The 23,383-nt window shown below is 36.9% G+C and overlaps 1 protein-coding gene across 5 annotated transcripts in view; it reads left to right on the top strand.

Moving 5' to 3' along the window:
- SRPK2 (SRSF protein kinase 2) overlaps positions 1–23,383 on the top strand; it is a 147,698-nt gene that overhangs the window by 89,243 nt on the left and 35,072 nt on the right. For all 5 annotated transcript variants that reach the window (XM_055710948.1, XM_055710949.1, XM_055710946.1 and 2 more), the window contains 5 exons: positions 9,061–9,212; positions 16,162–16,270; positions 16,825–16,912; positions 17,166–17,253; positions 22,598–22,704. In XM_055710948.1, the coding sequence (XP_055566923.1) occupies positions 9,061–9,212; positions 16,162–16,270; positions 16,825–16,912; positions 17,166–17,253; positions 22,598–22,704 (544 nt within the window). The remainder of the gene's footprint in view (positions 1–9,060; positions 9,213–16,161; positions 16,271–16,824; positions 16,913–17,165; positions 17,254–22,597; positions 22,705–23,383) is intronic.

Genomic DNA, 23,383 nt, shown 5'->3' with positions numbered 1-23,383 from the left:
ATATATAGAAAGAAACTCAAAGCAGGCATTTTGTATATTGTACTTCTTTACTTATATATCGTTACGTATATACTTACGTACTTACATATGGGTACTTATATACCCCAAATGGAAGAATTTTAGTAACTTTTGAACACAACATGTTTTTGAATGATAGTTATATTTGCAACTTAAGTCTGGTATTTAAGATAAAAAGTTTTAAGTTACTGCTGTTTAACTTCGTTTTATTATTTGACACTGCGCTGCAAGCATGGGTTCTTTCACAGAATGCCACTACAAACTGTGAAGAGTTTTGTTAAAATTCTTGTAAAGTTATATGGTTACTATAGATGTTACTAGCATTTTTGAAGTTTGGGAGGGTGTTTGTGTGCTCAATCCTTCATTTTGGAAGAAAGTCTGTTAGTGAAAAGGAGTTAGGATTGTTAATGTAAATAAAACGCTCATTGCAGGTTAACAAGGTGAAGTTTGGTATCAACAGAGTTCCAACTGTGGCATTCAGAATTTATCACTGCAGTAATGCTTAGTATTTGCTGCAGACAAGGTTCCTCTAAACTTCTTGGGTTCCTCTAATTGTTTTATTCATGCAGCCTTGTTCCTTCAGGCTCTTCCCCTGCCAGCTGGGTGTCTCGGTGTGTGTTCCATCCAAAGGAAAGGCTTGTCTGCCTACCCTTTTCTCATTGCTTGTAGGCTTGAGTTCCAAGACATAATCCAGAGCATGATGAATTTGCACTAACTGGGTGGATGGGTCTTCCAAACATTAACTAAGCGCTGAGATGAAAAACGCTTTTCTGCATTGAAATGATCACGTGAAGTCAGGATTACGTTTTAGCAGGGTGGTTTTTGGTGAGGGATAAAGGCAAGAGGTACTCTGCTGCTAACTGCTTTTGAAATTAAGTGAAGGGTTACAATTTCACTATTCCTATGAAGTTTTTCTACTAGGCTGTTAAATAGGTAAAAAAGGGTGCAAAACACTGCATTTGTTGATCTGGTCCTTATTTTGCTTAAGACTATCACAGTTGTCTTCATATGGTTTCCAACGCTTATAAATATACTTCCTTGTAGTGTATGTATGTTTATATTAACTCTAAGGAAGTTGTTGGCTTGTACTGATAAACAAAGGCTTAAATTCCATATTTCATAATTTAGTTATGAATTCATATTTGAGTCCACCTTTTACTTCAAAGGGTCGTTGACTTAAGTGATTTTGATGCCAAATTAAGTTAAATCTTAAGTTTTCCAGGGGCAGATAGGGCTGTTGGAGAGCAAGGGGTGCTTCTTCCCCCTCCCCTTCAAAACTTGCAGATTTGTTGCTAGTGGCAACAGTAAGATACTGAAGCAACAGCAGCATGTTTTCTGGTTATGTCTTCTTAATAGAAAGATTAGAAACACTGTAATTTAACACACCAAAGATAAAGTCAGACATTAAATACTATAACAATGTAACACACCAAAAAGAAAGTAAAAAAATAATTTCCATTTATACACTTCTGAGTCATTCTGTTAAAAGTAATCCATCACTCAGCTTAACTATAGCAGGAGGAAAAAGAAGTCAAAGCAAATTGTGGCTACTTTTGTTTTGGTGTGCCAGTGTTTCCTGTCAGGTCTTCTAATCGGTCAGAAGCAGAGGTGCGTGTGCAGGGAGACGGAGGAAGGAGCCATGCAGCGTGAGAAAGGACTGCAAGAGGATTTGGAGAAGGTGAAGCTCCGTATGTGGTGTATGAGACTGGCTTGTTTTTTAACTAGGCTTCTATCATTACATTGGAGTGATATTCCTTATCTGACTGACTTCAGGGTGGAGGTTTCATTTTGGCATGTTAGGATGCGTGTATAAGAAACTATGTATTCTCCGTTGATTAGTACATATTCCACAAAGTTAGGATGGCTGTTTCTCCTCTTCGGCTTTTAGGAATTTGTGCCTTTTTAAAAAAATTCTAGTAACTTTTTCATCCTTTGTAACACTTTACTGATGGCTGGAAATATGGGCAAAATGTAAGCTGCTGAGTGTACAGCTAGGTGTTTTCTTTTTGGATCACCAGCTGGGTCTGCTCTTTCTTTTTTAACTGTTGACTTTTTTCCTCTGCAAGCCTGTAATGGGTGACTGGTCTGGAAAGTAGAACTCTGCAAGAAAAACAGTATTTGAGGAGGAAAACATAATACCTTGGCAAGTTCAGAAAAGATTGAAGCTTTGTGGATAGATTTGGCTTCTGGTTTGCTGTCTTAAGAACATTTTAACAGAATTGTATGTGTTTGAGAATAAAATTTCATTTGGGACTGACTTGCAGAGTTTGAAACCAGTTATTTCTGGGAACTTGGTGTAAATCCATGCCAGAGAAAGCCCAAAAGAGCTACCTCCTCTAACGTCTACAAACCTGACAGACCTTACTGCTACATCTTACTTGTGATTTGATATAATGGCAGGCTGCTACGGGTTCCCTTCAACTCTGCCCTTAGCAATGTGTTCCTCCTGCTCACTTTGCCTCTGATGTGGCTGCAGAGCGAGGGGGCCCGGTTCATGGGTTCGCTACCCGTTGTGGCTGTGTAATTGCTAGACCTAGCGCTGAGGCACGGGAGAAGCTCTATGGAGACGAGCAGAGAATGGGAAGGATCTCTCTTTGCACCAGCACTCTGCTGCTAGGCTGGTGTGGTGGCATGGTAAGACTGCAGTACTAGCTGCTTGAAATGGTATTGATTTATAGTACTTGTAGTTCAGAATGGAAGAAGGCAGAGTTCCTTGGCTTTTTGCTTTGAGTTTGGATATATGTTGAAGCCCAAGGTTGCCTCCAAAAGGCTAGTAAGCTGGGTGGGAATGAAAAATTCATTCTCTGTCTTGCTGTTTGTTTGAGGTTACAGAATCTACCATGTCTCAGCCTGCTCTATTCCAGGAGCGGTTTCCACTGGTGCTTCGATTAATGTTTGATGGTATGATGGTATTTCTCGAAGGAATGTTAAGTCTCAGGAGGAATGATGATTTTGTTTGATAATGACCAAATGTAGAAACTGTTTCATGCTTGTGACTTGCCAACAGTCTCTCTTATTATGCATGGATTTTCTAGAATTGGAAATTGTAGTATAGTTCTGCACTAGAATAAAACACATATAGCATCTTTCATGTAAAGCAAAGCTGTCTCTGGAAGTTGACATTAATAATTTCTTGAAGTTAGTTAAAAACATGTCTCCTTATGCTGCTCTGTTTCCTTCTGGATTTATAGACTTTGTTTCTACAAACAGTAAGATGACCTCTGGCATAATTTAAAAAACCTATAGTATTACAAATAAATCATAATAGCTCTAAAATTTTAAATTATTCAGAATTATAACCAGTTTAAAATCTTACTTGAAATATACAGTATCATTTTGTTCCTTGAAGAAGAACTTCAGGGTTGTTTTGATCTTTCTTTGTTTTTATTGCTTGTTGTATGTGTGTGGGTTTATTTAGAAAGCCTTCATTTAAGGCTGCCTCCAGTTCAAAGAGCTCACTGTTAGAAGACACCTGTCTAATTAAGCTAAATCTGCATTTGGGAAAAAGAACAGGCAAGAGTTCAACTGGTAAAGCAGACACCATTTGAACAAATGAGAGAGAGATATCCTAATAACTGAGTCCTTAAGCAATTAGTAACAGCTGGAAGAAACTTGCGTATAGAGATTTCAGGCTTTGCTCTACAGTACCTGTGAGCCTTGCTTGGGAGCATGAAAGATTTGCCTTCTGGAGCTGGAGGGAGGCATAGCTGGAGCTCCTTCCAGATGGACCCACACCCACTCATAGATTTCCTAAAGCTCACATCTCTTAGGAGGTTTAGAGCACATTTCTTCTGATGTTTGCCCTCCCCCTGCCTCCTGTTTTGGAGGGTTTTTTTGTTGTTTTTTTCTTTTTTTGGGTTTTTTTTTTATCCTTTTTAATTTGAAATTCCCCAAAGAGCCTCTGCAGACAGGTTGGGAGTCTAGTAACATCATTAGAATACAGTTTATTCCAAATTTTATTTTATTAAATAGATGGAGTCCTTTTAACTTCTTTTTACTTGTATTTTCTCTTAGCAAAAAATTTTTCTGGCTGCATTGATCTGAAAGTCTAAAGAGTTTTGTTTTTCCCTTAGATCGAAGTAATTCTTTGCTTATCGCTACCAGTTTCTGCCTCCTTCCTTTTTTTTGTTTTTACCATTTGACTGAAGTCTGTTCTCCTTATGAGACAACGCTCTCCTAAGTTGGGAGAATCAGGTGAAGGTTTTAGCTACATTCAAGGTAAAGTTTTGTTTACCTAAAAGTAGTCTTTAGGTTAATAAATTCAGTAGCTCACCATGCCTAGAGGACAGTGCTCATAGTGTTCCTCCTGTTATATGCCTGTTCCCCTTGGAGAACATCATGAAGATTTCTCCAAGTAATCTTGTTGTATAGCAGTCTTGCCTGCAATCTGTTATTACCCATTACTTGATAATAACAATAAACACATGTTTTTTTGTCTGCGTGGGGTTTTTGGATAAAGAGGCCTGAAGTCTGTTTTGGTTTTCAGTAATGGAAGTCATTCATTTGTTGAGGAAAAGGAAGGAATGTCTGAAGGTGAAGTGACTACGTGAGGTCAGACCCAAGGTGTGTCAACACAAGCGGTTGCCTGTGGAAGGGTGCAGGGTTGGGCGCGATACACTGAATACTTTGCCAAATTCAGTGATCTGGGGCTGATACGCTTCGTGACTCAAAGGTGGCTTAGTATTAGCTATGGGTTGATTTTTCTTCTGTGAGTTATCTCTGAACCCTGTTTGAACTTAGGTAACTCCTCTTATCCATGATACCCAAGGAAAAAAGGTGGCTTTAGTTTTTAACATCATGTTGTATTTTTTTTCTTTAGATTTTTTGTCAACTTGGCTCAATTTACATGGGGAGAGGCAGTGTACAGTCATTTCCTATTTGCTTTCTCAATGCCTCTCAGGATTTTATAGATGTCTGCTATCTGTTTTCCTGACTGAAGTGTTCTGGTGTGTTCAGATGCTTCCCATATGGAAGGCATTTCATGTTTTTAATCACCCTTGCTGCTATTGTTTTGCCTTTTCTAGAACAGAAGAACAGCAAACAACCCCACAACATCAACAACAAAAAACCTGAACAGTTCTTCCTGAATTTCTAATGATAGAATTTTTCCAGCATTTTCAGGTTGTAATGTTACAGAGATTGCTTTTACTGTTGGGCGTTCCCTGTTTGGAACATGGAGCAGTATGTTCATTAAGTTGTCAGTAATTCTGTATTTCTTAGGGTGGGCAATCAGCGTTCTGGCATATTTTGCTTCAAGTTCACCGCAGAAGAGAAATGCTTCAACTTTTACTTTGTCTTTTACTAAGCATTCCCTCTAAGACCAGGGTAAAAATAGGATTCTGTTGCGTTTTGATTGGACTCTGCGGTAAATCTATTTTTGTCCATTTAAAACAGATTAATTAAAAGATAAGATATCCTGGCTAGTGTTTGTTATTGTTTGTAATGCTACTTTCAGTACAGCTCTGAGATGTGTCATTGTAGCCTGTGGAGATGGTCAGTTCTCTGCATACCTACTGACAGAATACTGTGAGTCTAGAGATGGTGTGTCATCTTCTTCTATTAATTGTTTATGCTCGGATGGTGATGAATCTAGTAGTGATAGTATCTAGTAGTGATAGACCCCAGAGTAGCAAATGATTACTTCATAAAAAAGAAAAACAGATTTAGTTATGTTACATAATGCATATCATAGCATGCATCTTTTTAGGAAATAAGAAAGAGTAATAACCTGAAATAATGCAGTTGTTGAATAGCTTATGTTATGGTAGGTTTTGACAGTTATGTTTCTGAAAAGGAAATGGAGGTGAGCATGCATGTGTATTACTCACAGTGTTCTTAACGGCTGAACTTTTAATGCCAAAGATGTTTTAAAGTCCACTTTGAAGAAAAAATAATTCACATTTTAGCAAATTCTATACTGGAAAAATGCAATCTAAGCTGAATAATGTATATATTCATGCCATATATTGTAAAGGAAGGTATTGTGGAAACATTCATCATAGCTTCTCTTTCCAATTCAACACAAGGACTACTAAAAAATGGCAAAATCTGATTTCTTTCATCAACTCATGTCCTACCTAACTCTGAAATTGTGTACTGGCAGAAGAGCAACTATCAGTGATGCCAGGATGTGTTATTTGACTTGCAGGCAGAATTTAAGCAGCCAGGTCAAGTGTTAAAGATTTGATCTTTACATATACCCCAGAAATGTGACCGTGAACAAAACATAAGAACAGTGCTAAGAATCTCTCACTAAAAATCCGAAACTGAAGCAAAAAATGGCAAAATAAGCCAGTAATGCAGAATTAGCAGACTGATGTAACCCAGTAGCATTTCTTTCCTTCACCCTTCTTCATGTACTAGTATTTGATTGCTTCGAAAGGTGCAAGCAAAACTAAAAGGGCAAATGAAAGTTCTTCCTGACTTTAAAACAGTGTTTTGCTATTCACAGATAAAATCATAACTAACTCCATAAGGAAATAAAGTAGATGTCCACAAAGGACAATAAGACAACACTCAATAACAAATACAACTAGGATTGGAGACAGGAAAAAACCCTTTTCAAAATAAAACTAAATATAGTAGTATGAGAAAGTAGAGCTGCTTCTGAGTCTTTTTTTAATCTGTTTCCCTAGGAATAAATTCAGATATTGGCTGTTTTGAAATCTAAAGTTGTACACTTCTTCCTCTCTTGAAGAGAGATTCTTGGTGTTCCTTGATGTTTATTTCAAAATGAGTGACAAAATGTGTGATTCTCAATTCCAGAAATATTTCCAGTTCTCTTTAAAGCATCATCTTTATCGTGTGCAGAAATAGACCAAGTAGTTGCTATCTTAAAGACAAAATTGACACAGCTTCAATGGATTTTTGAACTTAGGACCCCTGTGCCACATTGCCCTAACCTACCCTAGGTTTTCCAATATTTGTACCATCTTATGTGATCAACAACATAGAAACTTGAGGTCAGAATGAAGTAAACCGATGGTACTGTCCAAAATAATGAGTCCAAGCACTGATGAACGTGCCTCTGTTACCTGGCACACTGCTTTCAGATCCATTTATGAAGTTCAGGCTCTTTTGCTCTCCTTTATCTTTCTTGCTCATCATTAGTATTATTAATTTTTGAGTGTTCGTTGTTCTTGATCTGTGTATCCAAAATGGCCTGTGCCCAGCAGGTGAGGTTTCAAGGTTTATAATGTAGACTGTTACACATGATTTGTTTGGTTAAAGCTTTTTGCCAACATCAGACTGGGTGTGGGGGCCATCGGCTTGCTGACACTGTGAAACCAGGCTACTGGAGGGCCACTAATCTATCATGTAGTAAGATTAACTGGCCAGAGAACGTGCTGTACCTTCCTTTTGCTATATCGGTTTGGTTTCCTTGCAATGTACAATATAGAGACATCTGTTGGGAACAAAAGAGGAAAGATAAAGGCAAGAAAAGCGTAATTTATGTAAGTAGAAGCACATGCAAACATATTTATTGTTTATCCTACAAGTGGATCCCTTCTCTCTCTTCTGCTCTATCCTAAGCTTTACGCAGTTAAAAATTACATAAATTTATTTATTATAAGATTTCTTATTATTACTTAAACATTAATAAATTAGATTAAAATATTTCTTTTTAAATCTGACCATATACTGAAGGAACAGAAGAATGCTGTTATCTGGAAGGGGTAGCAGGCAGATAAATTTGGTATGTGCAACTTCCAGTGATGTCCTTTAAAGCAAAAGCATAATAGCAGCTGCTGTGCAGGCGGTGCATGTTGCCAGTGGAATTTATTTCTGACAAACTGTGTACTCTTAGGCTCCAAATGCTTTGTCTGTCTTGAACAATCACAGTGTGTAAATGGGAGGAATTATAAAGAGGAGGACTATAGGGGTGGGACAAACAAATGCAGGTTTTACTCATGATCAAGGAAGTATTTGAATTTGAATTATAGGACCTGAAGAAATAGCAAATTACTGATTTCTTTTTATTATTGTATGAATGACAAATTACTGTTAATACAGTATTTTTCAGATGGCTTAGATTTGAAGTAGTTACAAAGGCATATTATGGAAACCTTTGTTGGCATAAATGCTTTAAGTTAATTTGCAAATTTATTTTGCAAGCTGTCATTTGGCAAATATATATTTTTTAATTTTATGAAGTATGAATATGAAAAATAAGTGTCAAACTGTTTGGAGAAGGCTTTCTTAATTATTTGATAAACAGGTATACTTCAACCCCAGATTTAATTTTTTATGTGTATTGAAAATATTCAGAATTTGGAAATTTAATTTGTAGGTGTTTAGCAATACCAAGTACAGCCTGTCTCAGAATAGGATCTAAAACATATAATTTTTTTGGTTTTTTTTTTTTCTAAACTGGTGATGCAATGCAAGTTGGAAAACCATGTTTTGGTTGGCAGTGTTTGGTTTTGGTGATTTTTGTTTTGTTTTGTTTTTCGGTTGGTACATATTAAAGCATGCTGTGTGAGTTCTAGGAGTGCGTCATAGGCTACCTAGGAAGATTAATTTTTCTCTCTTACTTCCTAATAGCTGATTTCAGTATTTTGTATACTGATAGAGCTTTCCGTGTTCTTCAGCAGCAGCTACAGATGAGAAGTGCATTAAGTCGTCTGGTTTGGGTCAGTGTTGCTAGAAGATTGTTTCTTGCTGTGTATTAACAAGATCTTTCTTCCTTCCTCTATCACCTTTTGAATAACTTGATATTCTCTGAAAAATATTTCTTCTCAATCATGCTCAGGAAGATAAGTCGAACATATTACTTGCTCATCAGAAATTCTAAAAGCTTGTCTGTATCTGATAATATACTTCATCTGTCTTTTGCAAGCTGTTCCAGCAAGTAAGTCCAAGTTTACTTGAGACCTGCTTTTGGTCTGGTCAGGTGCATCCCTAGGGTCCCACAGGTGACAGGAAAGATGACAGTGAGAATAGAAGTGAGATGCATTGCTAGTATTTTTCAAGGTGTTTTTTCCTCCCCCTGTTACCCCTGTGTGGAAGCTCTTTACTAAATACGCTGTCTTTCATTTTCAGGCCAGAGCCTCAACAGAAAGCTCCCTCTGCACCTCCACCTCCACCCCCGCCCCCACCTCCGCCCTTGCCGGAGCCTACACCACCAGAGCCAGAGGAGGAGATTTTAGGGTCTGATGATGAGGAGCAAGAGGATCCCGCAGATTACTGTAAAGGTGTGTGCAATTCAGCAGTGTCGATGGGCATAAGCATTGTTGCACAAGCCTTAACACTGGCTCTTGTGAGGCTTTTAAAAACCTGATCTTTAATTACAGAATTTATTTATACAAGAATTATGAACAACTGTGTATTTCAGGTCCAGATGCACAACTGTCTTCAGCTTTCCTTTTTCGCTTAGCCATAGCCTGCTTATACGTTTTGCAATAAGTGTATGAATACCGCATCTCTGTTTTCTTCCTGATGTCCTAGTTAGAGCAATAGTGAAGAAACTTTTCTTGATTGATGTTAGTTACAAGAGAAACAAAACCACCCAAACAAAAACAAACAACCCCTCCCATGCTCCAAAAAGTTCTAAAATGCCTTGATGTTTTTAACAACATCAACTACATTTATTTTTTAACTTGTATTTTTCCCCTTCTTGTCTCACCTGCACCAGCCTATGTTACATGCTTCTTTTTCATGTTGTTTTTCAGAGCCCTCAGTGTTGTCTGAAGCTCTCTACATCCTTGGTTTAGCTCTTGATTTCTGGAATTCTTGTAGTTGCTTGTATTCATTTTGTAAATGTCATTAAGTGCAAGAAAACATGAAAGTGCAGTACAATAGCATCAATACTTATGTTTGTTTTAATGTCGCTGCTAAAGTTGCAAGTCTCTTCCCATTAGTGTAAAACGTATAGTGTACTTACATGAAAACCCAAAGTTGATAGACTCGTTATTTATAATTTATCTATCATATTAGATTTCAAGGATATGAATTTACTTTAGGAAACATCAGAGTTTTATCGCTTCAGATTAATGTTTTTGAACAGCCAAAAACCACTGCATGCACACTGACTATATGTTACGCTGTATTCCTCATACCAAGAAATGCTTTCTCAGTCAGATATGATGATGTCTTCTTAATCAGAAGTTTCTGCGTAAGCCTGGACATTTTAAGTATCCCCTCTCCCATCCTGGAAGAAGTGTTTTGTATTTTCAGCTTTAACAGTTGAAATTATTCTTCAAAATACTGCATTTTGGTGTAAGAAGTTTTATTAATATGTGATATTTCAAATGTTTAGGTGGCTTACAGATACCAATAGTGAAAAACAAACAGTAAACTCAAACTAAATGAAGTCTGCAGCAGGGAAAAGGAAAACGTGTTGCTAAAGCATGTTTGTATTTTTTTAAAGAAATATTTCTGTTACAGCACATTTGTTCCTTAAGATAACTTTTGGTATCTGTAACATCTTCCATCAGTGAGTAAGGATTTGTTGTTTAAACATCTGTTTACTTCTAAACATCTCTATTTCCTTGAGATTAAGTGTTTCAAGGCCCCCACTTAATTCTTCCCTGAAGTAAGGGCTGCATTTAATTTCAAACAATCCATTGTTGTCTGTGTTCCAGTATCTCTTGCAAAATGTCACCATCTGGAGAAGCTAGATCACAAAACAAATGAAAAAACAGTCTAAGTATACAGCCTGCTTATAAGTTACCTGTTTAACTGAAGTCTCTGTGACTATAAGCAGGTCAGTAGTGAGGTCTGTGTGCTTTTACAATGAGCTGCATGTTATGCTGAGAATACTTCCAAGTTTCCTGAAAAATTAAAGGCGACTTCTGTACACTAAGGGTTCTTCAGAATTCTTCTGGTTTTGGAGCTCTGAACTGGGGGAAGTGTGTTAAAGATGGTTGAAGCTTTGCTTCATTTAGATGTCATAATCATTATTTGTTTATGCGAGAACAGTGTTTTTGTTGCTTCAGTAGATGGTTTATTTACCTATTTTCTGACCGTAATTTCCTGTAAGACTGATCAGTACATTTCCTGCTTTTGGTCTGCTGGGCTTGAACTGAAGGAAGGTCACCATAAAAATCTAAATTGAATGGCCAGATTGGGATGATCTGGGGCCGTGTGGACTTTCTGTTTTTTTATATTCGGTATGGGGAATGAGTAAGTTACTTGGAAAAGAATTCCAGGGATGGCTTTTAGATATGTTATTTCCATTTTTTTGTGAGGTGTTTTATTAGTTTGAATATGTTTTTCTATTTTGGGTAGCCTTACCTGTATTTACAGTGTGGAAGATAAATATTTGGAAATTATCACATATTATTGGAGTGTCTCTTTTCTTCCTAATTTTATCTCCAAAATGTCAATCTCCCAGGACCTTTGAGTGAGACACAGAGCATACTTCATCTGTTCTCAACCCTGATCTGAAATCTCATAGGAGGGCAGTTTTGATGAGAGAGTATATAGTTAATTTTTTTAATGAATTCCACATTTTACCTGTTACTGTACTTCCCATTGCCAGGGTATTTTTGTTACTAATTTTTTTTATCTCAGATTTTTAAGAATATGTTACTATGTGCTGGGCTTACACCTTCACCACATTACATGGTGTTTAGTAAATAGTCATAATAGTATTTTCAAGCAAGAAACAGGATTAGTTTCAGGTAGTACCTGATGTGAAAGAGAAAACTAACAGCCATCAGTGTAAAGCAGACTGACCTCGGTTCCCCCTGGGCATCCTCCAGGGCCTCTTTAAATCTGTGAAATGACTTCTGTTGGTGTCACTGAATTTACATCAAATGCTTTTCAAATCTTCATTTGTTTAAGGAACGAAAATATCAGAAGTCTAACTATGTGATTTTTGAAGGGGTATTTAGGCAGTAAAGCTAGGATTTTTTTCTTTTCTGAAAAGCCTTGAAACACTTGGAGATTTTTTTCAAGAGCCTGTTGTGTCATGGGTGTAATTGGAATTCTTTGCTTCTCTGATCATCATCTTTGCCCCCTAGAGATGTCTCCCATTCATCCAGTTCACAAAGGGAATAATTCCCTATACAAACATAGAACTAGCCAGCTACAATTACCAATACATTCAGGAGACATTTAGGAATAATGATCTCATTTTTCTGACCCTCTTTCTTGAGTACATGTAGCTGGCTAGCTAGCTGTGAGACTTTTTCTGCGTGTGTTGCAGTGAATAGGACAACAGGTTTTTTTGTAACATTATCAGCAGTGCCGCTTACACATTGTGTATTTTCAAATACCAGTACTGTTTTTCCAAAAGCACATAATTTTTCTCAACCCGTTAACTTCGCATAGATGCTTTCTTTTTACTACTATCTAGAAATACTTCCTGTGTGATGAAGAGCTTAATTACATTCATCATAGGATGACACCAGTTTTTAAAATGCATTTAACTAAGCATGTTGTTACCTGGTTGTCCACAGCCTATAAATGAGTATGTTGCTGACATGAATAATCAAGGAGTTCTGTGTGCAGGAACGGTAATCGATTATTTCCAAGACTGCTTATGTTGTGGCTTAGGACAGTAGAAAGTATCTTGTGAAGTGTGTATATATATGTATATATGCTCAGAGAATATGCTAGAGCTATTGGTATCTGTAGCATATGCTGGTGTATTGCTATAATTAGTTATGACAGTACTGTAGGGACTAAAATAACTTTGCGTTTACATATATAGTATTGTTATTCTTGCAGTACGTAGATTTTACTAAAATAACTTGGCAACCCCCAGTTTATTAACATGCCTTTAGTGTCTTTGACTGATTTCCTCCATAGGGTGTTCTCTTTCCTGTCTCTGATGGGAAAAAAACGATCCCAAATTTTTTATATTTTTGACCCTTTGAAGCTATCTGCAGAGTGGCACTCATAAAGCATTTATTTACTTAAAGTATTCTTAGAAATAATGTTTACCTGCATTAAAATTCTTCATAGTTGAGTGTTATGCTGTTAACATGTTAAAAAAGCAAATACTTTGTCTAGAAGTAGTTTTTTTGCACTAAACGTTTTATATACTTGAAGGCTCAATTAGCACCATTCTAGCAGTGCAAAAGGCTGCATGAATTTTGAGTGTTTTCATAATACATCTGAAGCCATACAACTGTTAAGGAATGATTTAATACGACAAGATATTGAAGAAAATAGTAAAACATTCCAGAAGTATTTGTATTGTTGAATTTTAAAACCTGTTTGCAAGCTGTGGAGAGGTGTTAAAACTGCATGTTAAATACTTTTCAGTTTTTCTAATTACATCTGTTTGCAAAGGAATAATGATTATACAGAGAATAAAGTCTACTTCTCACTGTTCTCATGCAATGATACATGCTGGACAGAACTCAAATTGGAAGAAATGATACTGTGATAATGATTATGTGGAACTGTTTTGAGTAATTCTTGCTGTCAGGTCAGCAGACTTGATTAATTTCACAAATGCAAACCTTTTCAGTAATGGAAAGGTAAAATTGCTGCATGTTCTCTTAACCTTCCACTCACATCTGTCACTTTGTCATCCTGGGTAGAGTTCTATCGATTTACCAAAGAGTAATAATACTTTTTTCTTTTCTTTTTTTTTTTTTTTAAACCAGTCAATAGCTGTCTTTAAATATGATTATATTTATCCAGATTTTAAAATATTTTAATCAGCTGTTACTGCAAGGATGGTTAAATAGCCAAATTAAAATTTAGTTTTGTTTTTAATGGTTCTCTCAGTATGGATTTGTGTATATGAGTTTATTCAGAAAAATTGCTGTGATAATGAAGCTGCAGTAGACTTGGGCTTTATGTTGGTTATTGCCGTTTCTTACTGCAAATGAAGTGGACAGCATAACAGTCGACAATTCTAAGTCAGTGTCCCCCACTCCTTTCCTGGAGTGTAAATCCAGTCAGGTGTTCCAAAAGTGATCTGACTTTTCTTTGGGAAGTAAGTTCCCACTTGGCAACGTTGCATGTTCTTACTGAGGCTGACACAATTCAGCAGTGGAAATGAAGGTACCTTTTTAGGTTGCAAGGTTAGCTGTCCTGGCAGCTTTCCATGGGCTTTTCCTTCCCAGTGATGGAGGGGAGGGGGGGGGTCTTTCCCCAAGGAGGGGTCCCTGGGACTTAGTCCTAGGCTGGTTCTGTATGTCTCAGTCTTCCTGTAATGCCCTGTACTGCTCCTGAACTAGGGCCTTTTTTCTTTGCTGTATTTTAACTGAAAACATTGGTGTCTGTATACCTACTGGTTTGTGAAATTACATGTTGTATGTGATTGTAAGTATACAGTTATTATAGGTTAAAAGTTTAAAGGTTGTTCTCATATCTGGGTGCAAAATGTCATGGGAAAGAAGAAACTTCAGCACCTTGCCTGCTAGGCTGGCGGAGCCGACTGCTCTGTGTGCCTGTGCATGCTGCCGATGCACAGCAGACTCGTTTCTGTGCCTGGTGAACATGCTTGGCCCTCTGGAGTGGTATAAACTGGGAGGCAGGTGGGCAGGGAGGTACATGCACTCAATGCTGTGTATAGCAGAGACTTACACTGCCCATCTCAAATCATCGCTTTCGCTTGGTTCAGACGGGCCCCTGCTGCGACAAAGAACTTGAGTGCTGCTTCCCTGATGTTCTGGGCCAAGCTGTCTGAGTCACTGCCAGCAGCGTAACGTGTGGGAGCCTGGGCAGCTACAACCCTGTCAGATGGGTCAGCTTTTGGTTGAGGCTGTGAGCAAACCAGCAAGTGTCTGCTAAGCCTGAAGTTACACCTTAACATACAATTACCGAAGCTGTGTGTGTTTTAGAGTTTCCGTTTAGACATACAAACTTCTAAAGCAATACATTATTTAAGAATTACTGTTCTGTTGAATGTCTAACCTTTATCATTCAATCGTATGACTATTAAATTTATTAATCTGCTCTGGAAGCATTTGAGAAAAGTACACAAACTACTGAACTTCTGTTGAAGACAAAATATGTTATTAGCAAAGAAAAGATCCAAATATATCCAGAAGCGATGTCACTGTTCCACAGGTAAAAAAGGAGATAAGAGAGAAGTCCATGTTTTAAATCCAAGGAATTAAGTGATAAGTTCACATTGTTGTCTTAACTGGGCACCAGTTCTAACAAGATTTTAATGGGATTTCAAAACAAATATAGCAAATTAGACATAATGATCTGAGGTTTTCCTAATTTTAAGTGAAATAATTGGTAACTGAGGATCCTGCCAAAGGACAGTTGGGTGTGACATTGTGAAGGACCAGAAAGAACCAAAGAAGTGATTCCTTGACAGCTGCTCTGAGTTGGCTGCTGGTGGTGTGCTGGAGGGTTGCATGGTGCAGCTTTATTATTTGTTTGCAATTTAGGCAAAATTGTACATGTTATTATTAGCGTGTTAAATACGGAATAATAATCTTGTGTGATCACTGTTTTCCTCTATGTTTCACTGGGAGGAAGCATGCCTCTTAAAATATGAAGGAGTTAAAAAGCTTCGTTACACTCCTCACACTAGCTAGAAACCTAAGCTCCAGCCTGCTCTGTCCTGTTGTCTTCCTGTCAAGGGGGCTTTTGAGGACCTGTGTAGTGGTGTAAGTTAGGACTGCAGACTTCAGTAATTAAAAAACAGTTCAAGCCCATAGTTGCCTGCTCTCTCTTCCTCACTGCAAAAACAGACATGAGAAAAATGCATTGCTGCTGTGGGTGAGGAGCAAGCAGAAGAGCATCAATACAGTCTGCGTGGTTCGTAACATTTTCTCAGGAAGTATTTTATTGCTGCCTTTATTAGTAGAAAGCAAATGGGAATTAAAACAATCTCTGTTGAGATACTGCAATCATCCAAAATATGTTGACTGGAGAGGCTTCAAATATGATAAAGAAATAATGTAGATCTTTCCTATACTCTCTGTGAAGTGGAAGATAAGCCTGGGGAAATAGAGAACAGATGGTTATATTGCCACAAATAAAAGCCGTCAAGAGAGAAGGGTGAATGAACCCTACAGTAGTTACAGGACGTGAGATTTTTTTCCCTCCAGGCCAAGTAGGGCACAATGCTTAACATCAGAGTAGAATTTTCTTTAGGTTTCCTATTTATAGAGCAGGACAATTTGAAGAGAAAGATTTCTACTACAAGAATTACTTGAAAACCTGGGAATTATTGTTTGTTTTCTGAATATTCTTTTTCTACTCATTTTTTCATGAAAGGAGGCTATCATCCAGTGAAAATTGGTGATCTTTTCAATGGCCGATATCATGTTATTAGAAAGTTAGGATGGGGACACTTCTCTACGGTCTGGCTATGCTGGGATATGCAGTAAGAAAACTATTTCCATTCATTTTTTTTCTTAATATGTTATATTATTTTGTTTGCAGTAACTTACGTTTTCCATGCATGATAAAGTTATGTAAATGTTTACTATCTTTTTATGCAGAAAAATGTCTGCAGTCTTACTTTGCTCTTGGTTGAGGGTATAGTTTATAAAAGCTCTCAGAAATAAGTGTAATTCTGTTTTCTTTTACAAATTATCTTTGCTTACTGAATGTGCATGTTGTCTTGAACATGTGAGAGTAAGCTGATTTTTTATTTCTGCTGTATCCATCTTTAATGAAAAAATATAATTATACCTTGATTGAATGATAAAAGTGTAACCAAATTCCTCTTTTAAAGACATTAGCATCAAGGAGACAAAATATCCAATAAATCGACTGTTAACACAGTATGGTTGAAAGTGGGTTTTAAGTGTAATTTCAGTGTTTTCTGTCAGACTACATTAGGTTATGAAATACTCTATTTAAAATTTCCCAGTATTTAAAGTATGTCTGTTTTAGCTCAGAGGATTTGTTGTAAATTTTTTTATTCTTTTCAAGGGGGAAAAGGTTTGTTGCAATGAAAGTTGTAAAAAGTGCCCAGCATTATACAGAGACAGCCTTGGATGAAATAAAGCTGCTTAAATGTGTAAGTATCATTCATGCAATGCAGTGCTCAATACCAGTAATAATAGTAATAATGAATGAAAAAAAAAAACCTAGCAGAATATTGGTTTTAAACTCTTTTTACGTTTGTGGTTTTTTTCCTGGATAGCTGGCTTATTATTCTGAATGATTTCTGAATCTCCAGAATATTGTTTAACTTCATGTGGAAAGGTAATTAATTAGTATTTTAAAGTGAATTTTCTCCTAAAATGTTACTGTTTACATTCTTGGTTTAGGTTCGTGAAAGTGACCCTAATGATCCCAACAAGGATATGGTTGTACAGCTAATTGATGACTTCAAAATTTCTGGAATGAATGGAATTCGTATCCTTTTGAAAACATGGCATCTTCATTAAAAATGGTTTACTGATATAAGTAAGAGTTCAGTTCTGGTTTTCTTTCTAGTTGGTCTTACTTTAAATATGTAGCATAGAAACTTGAAAATATATGTAGATGCAAAGAGTAGTCCAGTGTATAACGCACTCACTGGAGTGGAAGTTGTTTAGCGTTTCCAAACACAATGCAAAACAACAAAAAATTCCTCTGAATCTTGTCATGGTCTGCTAGAACTAGAGGCAGTTTAGTTAAAACTGGAGTTTACTGAAAAGATTTTTAATAACCGAGGCTTACAGGAAATATGTTTTGCTCTAGACTAGTAAAGGGAAAGAAAGCATCAGTGTCACAAAGAAGCTGGTTTCTGTTTTCTTGTGGAAAATGTGAGGGCATGGAGATTCTTCTTTTGTTTATGTGATCCTCTTTTGGCCACGTGTTAACCTGTTTTTTGGCAAAGGTATTTAAACTTTTGTCTTTGAATGCTTCCTTAAAAAAAAAAAGGAGACAAAGTAAAATATGACTGAATATTGTTCTCAAGGAAGTCTAAATATGTTTGATTTTAGAGTTGAGCTGAAGTGAGTTATCCTTGCTAATTGTATTAGATATTTTAGCAGCTTATTATATTACTGTGCTTTCATTTACTGTTACAGCTGGTATTTATGGGTATGCTTGTTGTGTCTTGGAGCCCTGATAATAGACCTCATCATTCATGGTGTCGCACTACCAGACAAAGAGACAGTTCCTGCTTTAGAGCGCTTAACACTAAGTCGCTTTTGGTGATGTGCCTGCAATCTTCAATGGATCAGGTTAAGATGCTCTTCACCAACTCTCATCCTCTAGGAGAGGAATCTAGGAGGTAACTGTCAGGAAACCTAAATGCCCACTAGAAAGCATCTTTTCAGGGAGATGTGTGCAAGCGGTTTTCATCCCATCCATCTGCCTCTTGACATTAGTTATGGAGCCTTTGGATCTGTGATAAGTGAGAATGCGGGCAGGGGGGTGACGACAAGTATTCTCGGTTATAGAATGACATCTTAACTACATTGTTTGTCCCATTTTGATTTGTTTCCTCATTGCTTCAGTGGTCCACTACCATGGTAGAAAGTAGGTGAAGTTAGTGCAGTCTTTTTTCCTAGGTTTTATCATCAAATCAAAATGAATTAAAATAAACCATATAGTTGCCAGTAGTCATTTCAACCTGGATATAAATGGTTTGTGATCAAGGAAATTGCTTAACACAGTGAGGTGAATAACCCGGGTTAGGGTTTCTTGGTGCTGCTGTTGTACTACAAAACCCAGGTTTTAATTTATGACTTAAGATGCTTATTAAGAATTGTTTTATAAATATCTGTTTTGTCTAACTAGGTTCACAAAAAATTAATCCAACCAAAGCATTTTGAGTTTTCAGCTGACAGCTGTATGACTGAAAAATAATTAAGTTTATTTATAGAAATCAGAAATCTGACTTACTGTTTTCATTGTAAAACATATGTAAAAAAAAATACAAAACAGGGAATAAGAAAATGCATTCATAACTATACATAGAAATAACTCTTTTATCTATTTAACAGAGCAGTTTCCCACTAGTATTCTTCAATTATTGCTATGTATGTATACATCTTTATTAAGGGTAAGAGCCATTTCAAAGTTTGAAGAGTAAATTTGGTTAGTGATAATATTTTGAAAGCATGTCCAAACTTTTATCTTTTTGAAATATAGCACTTAAGTTGACAAAGCCAAAAGGAGACCACGTACTAGTGAAGAAAAAAAAAGGGTTCAAATAGCTTTGTGTTAGCAGATTAAAACTGGACAGCTGATACTGATTCATTCTATTTCAGTGTTACTTTCATGTTGAAAAGTGGCAGTACAGAAGTTGTTTTATGTGGAAGGCAAATGTTCCTTCCTGAGAAGTGCATTTTTCAGAAAGCTACAGTAGACAGGATGAGCTGTACTGGACTCAAATTTAAGTTACAACTGGAAGTCTGTTGAAGTCATAGCCATCAGTGAAAATATGGTAACAAGTATCTTATACTTCAAGTTTTCCTGTGAACAGCTTGTGCGTCCTGAGTTGCGTTGCTTATTTGAGCAGTGGTTGGTTGCATTGATTATTTAATCAACTCCTTTTTACCTTCTAGGGAAAATAATCTTTGGTGCAGGTTCTTTTGGGAGGGAGCAGGTAACTGACTTCAACATTTTGCTGCTATTTCTTGCCATTTTAAAAATGCCTTATTAGTGCTACGGTAGTGTTATTGATTTGAACAGGATGAGAGAAATACAGTACTTTGAGAGTTTTTCCATGCTTTGCTGTTTCCAGCTTCCTTTGAGCACGTCTCTATATATCTGTTCCTTGACTGTAAATTAAAACAACATATGCTTCATAGAGGCTTGATTATTGGCTATGGAATGCATTTAAAAGTTAAAGCAAGACAGAAGAGAGGTGGGTGAATCCTTTGGATGGCTAATACCACAAAATGTCATGGAGCTTCCAAACAGGGAAACTTGTCAGGAACGATGTAGCACAGAGATGGGAATGTGCGGAGCCATTGGCCTGCACTGTGTGTCTGGAAACAGTCATCTTTCTCCTAGGAGCTGAAATAAGCGTTGATACACAGAGGGATTTTAACAACGTGTTATGCTACAGTAGACTGATAATTTTTTAACTACTTGTACATTTTAAAAAGGTTGTAATTATGATTTTTTTCATGAAATAATGGAATTCCTGAAATCAGGCACTTTGGTGTTTTTAGTAAGTGTAGATTATTATGTTTGTCTGCGCTGGATATTTATGAGAGCCTTAAATATTTATTTGAGTGTAGCATTTTTTTAATAAAAGATTCAGATTGTCACATAATGAAACAAGCGTTTGGAGAGACAAGTTAAATGAAGATGGGAACATTCCTGACAGAATCAGACATTATAATAATTGTAATAATTTATCTCCAAAGAATATACAGCACTAATTAAATACCATAGAGCTGAAATGCTGCTAATAGAGTAGCAACTGAGGTACGTCCAGTAGTGTTCTATGATGGTACCAGAGCCTTATTTCATGTAGCTTAATTAGTCTGCTGAGTGGGCTTCAGGTTTATTTTTGCAGGAGGACTTTTTGGACACACTCATCTATCAGGATGTTGGTGCTGTAGGAAGATCCTGGGGCTTGCAAGGCTGCTTTCCTAATAGTTAACTCACAGCTTTTCCCAAACTCTTTGTTGTGCGCAGTCTGGCTTACAGTTAATGTTTTTCAAGTCAGGACAGTAGATCGGACAGCAGTCACATTTTTGCATACCTACTCTAAACATTGAGCCTCCTGTATGTCTTCTTCCCATCCCAGTTGACTCCCCAGTACTGAACATGTCTTGAGTTTGTCTGAGTCCTCCCAGCAAAACGTTGCAATCTTTTTTTTTCAGGTAAACATCCCTTCTTTCTTGTGGCCCTCTGTCTCTGTGTGCCTCTGCCTTCCTCCTTGCCTGTTCCTTCTCTGTGTCCTCCCCTTGCCTCTCCGCTGTTCACTTTCCTACACATCTTTCTCTTCTGGTTACTGGCAACCCTTAGCACTTCTCCAAGTGCAAGGAATGGCGGGAATGTGCACTGGAGAGTCTGCGGCAGCAGTGGTCTGAAGGACTGTGGGCGGGTGTCCTAAATTTCGTTTCTGAATGCTGCAGTGTCTTGCCTTTCTGAAATCTGTGTTGCTGTAGCGTTCCTGTAGCAGTGCAACTTCAGCGCATGGGCTAAGTTAATAAGCCCTACAGAGCTAACGTGCTCTGCTCATCCTTTTTGATGGCTGTGTGCTTTACTAGTGACTTCTGTTCATTGGATGCTTGTGTGCTAAAGTAACCAAGACTGTTTCCTCTTCTGAATGGAACAGTTTTATAATATTGTGAGTAGACTTGGTTGGTATGATTGGGAAATGACTATTCACTGTTTCCTCTAATGCAGGAGTTAAAGAACATGAAGTGAGAGGAACGGGTAGCAGCAATCAAAATGTTACAGTTCTTTATGTTGTGCTTTGAACAGCCTTGAGACCCTCTAGTTTTGATCTAACTCCAACATAGGGGATGCAGACTTTAAAACTTCAGTTTATGCATATAGGTAGGTACTTGAGAAGAATGTAAATGATAGACCGATAGACAAAGTAAGTCTCCTTTTGACACAAGTTAAGTCATGGACTCTTAAGATCACTGCTAAAACTCTAGTTAATAAAACTTAGAGAAGCTGGGTAAGATTTCTCCCCTAACAGTGTAGTTCCTTATGAACGGTCTCTGAGATACAGTCTAATCTCATCCATTGAGATTTTCCTGCAGTATCTCTCAATAAGTTAATTTTCTGTTATTTGTATTACATTATTCTTTGCAACGTTGCAGTGTCATATAATTAAGATTTTGAACATTCTTTCTGATTCTAGCGACGTTAAGGTCATTCCAAGCTCATGACTATGCTGAGTTAATCCTCAGACAAGTAGTATGATTTCTTGCTGTAATGTTGTGGATCTTTAAACTTAAATTAGCTTGAATATCTGAGTATTTTTTGCAATAGAAAAATAACCTACCCAGGTATATTAACTGTAGAATCTCTCTCTATATAAAAGGGGAAGCCTTTGAACCACAAATCACTGGAAGTTCCTACATCTTGTTTTTTCCTAATGCTCTTCCCTTGTCATCTACTATTGGCCTCTGTTGGCGGCCAATAATAGATGCTGGGTCAAATTAGATTTTTTGGCATTGTGTATTTTGCATATTGTTTCTGAGTTCTTTATATTCTTTGTTCCTGACTTTTTTGGTGATTGCCTTTATTCTCTGCAGTTAAAACTGTAGGTGGTAAGGGAGCCATTCTCTTACTACTTTAGTCTTTGTTGTCAAGTATTCTCAATTGAGCCTAATCAAAAAGATGTTTAGCACAGTTCATTTTCGAAAACACTGTTGCTGCAGACTTTTGTTGTTAAAACCTTCTATTCATATAATTTAAAATTTATTAGAAACTAGAGATAATAGGCCAAATCAGTACTTTCAGCTATTTCAAAGACAACAAAAATGAATGTTATTTTTACAGTTACCTGTTTCATTGTTCACCCTAATGCTACTGTTAACGTGTAGAAATAGCTGACAAGAATTGCATAATTAAATTTTTTTATTTTAATTTGTTCTGCATTCGGGCACTGTTCCTTGATATGTTTATATATGATTGAACTGTAGTACCAAAGCATATACCATGTTCTGCTCATTTTAGGGGGAACTGTTTTCCCTCTAAACAGTGTGATGATTGCTTTAGCCAGTACACAAACATTTGTGTTGATCTCATCAACAAGTTTATTTGGAAGTTATCCTTAATTAAATCCCAGATGTCTGCATGGTCTTTGAAGTGCTTGGACATCATCTCCTAAAATGGATAATCAAGTCCAATTATCAAGGCCTTCCCATCCGTTGTGTAAAGAGTATAATTCGACAGGTAAGACCTGTTAATGTTTTAATTGGGTTTTTCTACCGTTGTTGACTGTTTGAAGGTTAGAATTATGGTATTTCTGCACTTTTACTAATAAATACCTAGGATAAGGATAGTATTATTGGTAATGCCAAGGAGGGGTGTGGGGTTGCAAGAGCATCTTTCTGGATATCCTGTATTTCTGCATGCTGGGGTTTGGTTTTGGGGTGGTGGTGGTGGTGTGTTTGGTTTGGTTTTTTAATCAAGTTTTCTCACTGATCAGAGAGTTTCCTGAGCTGCTTTAGAAATTAAAAAGTTAGATCTAAGGATTTTCATATTCGGTTGCAGTTTTGGTTGACACATCATGCTTCTTAATAAGATCTGGATAAAACATCAAAACAGTGGGAAATAATATATTATCATTATAAAACCGAACAAAAATTGTATCTGACTCTGAAAAAGAGGTTCTAAAGGAAAAACTGTTCTTTGAAAAATTGTTGTCTGTCTGTATTTAAGTTTTTGTAAAATCAGAGAGTTAACAAGATGAAACAGTTCAGAATATTTCACTGGGATTTGTTCTTTCTAAATATGTTCTTTTGATATACTGTGAAAATCAAATTGCTGAGAGGTGATCTTAAGGAGAAATAGTGTCTCAGCAAGGAAAACTCTTAGCTATATCTCCGTGGTTTTGTATATACTATTAATC

This window comes from Falco cherrug, chromosome 5 (assembly GCF_023634085.1).
Source record: "Falco cherrug isolate bFalChe1 chromosome 5, bFalChe1.pri, whole genome shotgun sequence".
Taxonomy (NCBI): domain Eukaryota; kingdom Metazoa; phylum Chordata; class Aves; order Falconiformes; family Falconidae; genus Falco; species Falco cherrug.
Note: the sequence above shows the minus strand (reverse complement) of the source record. Positions and strands in the feature narration are given on the sequence as shown.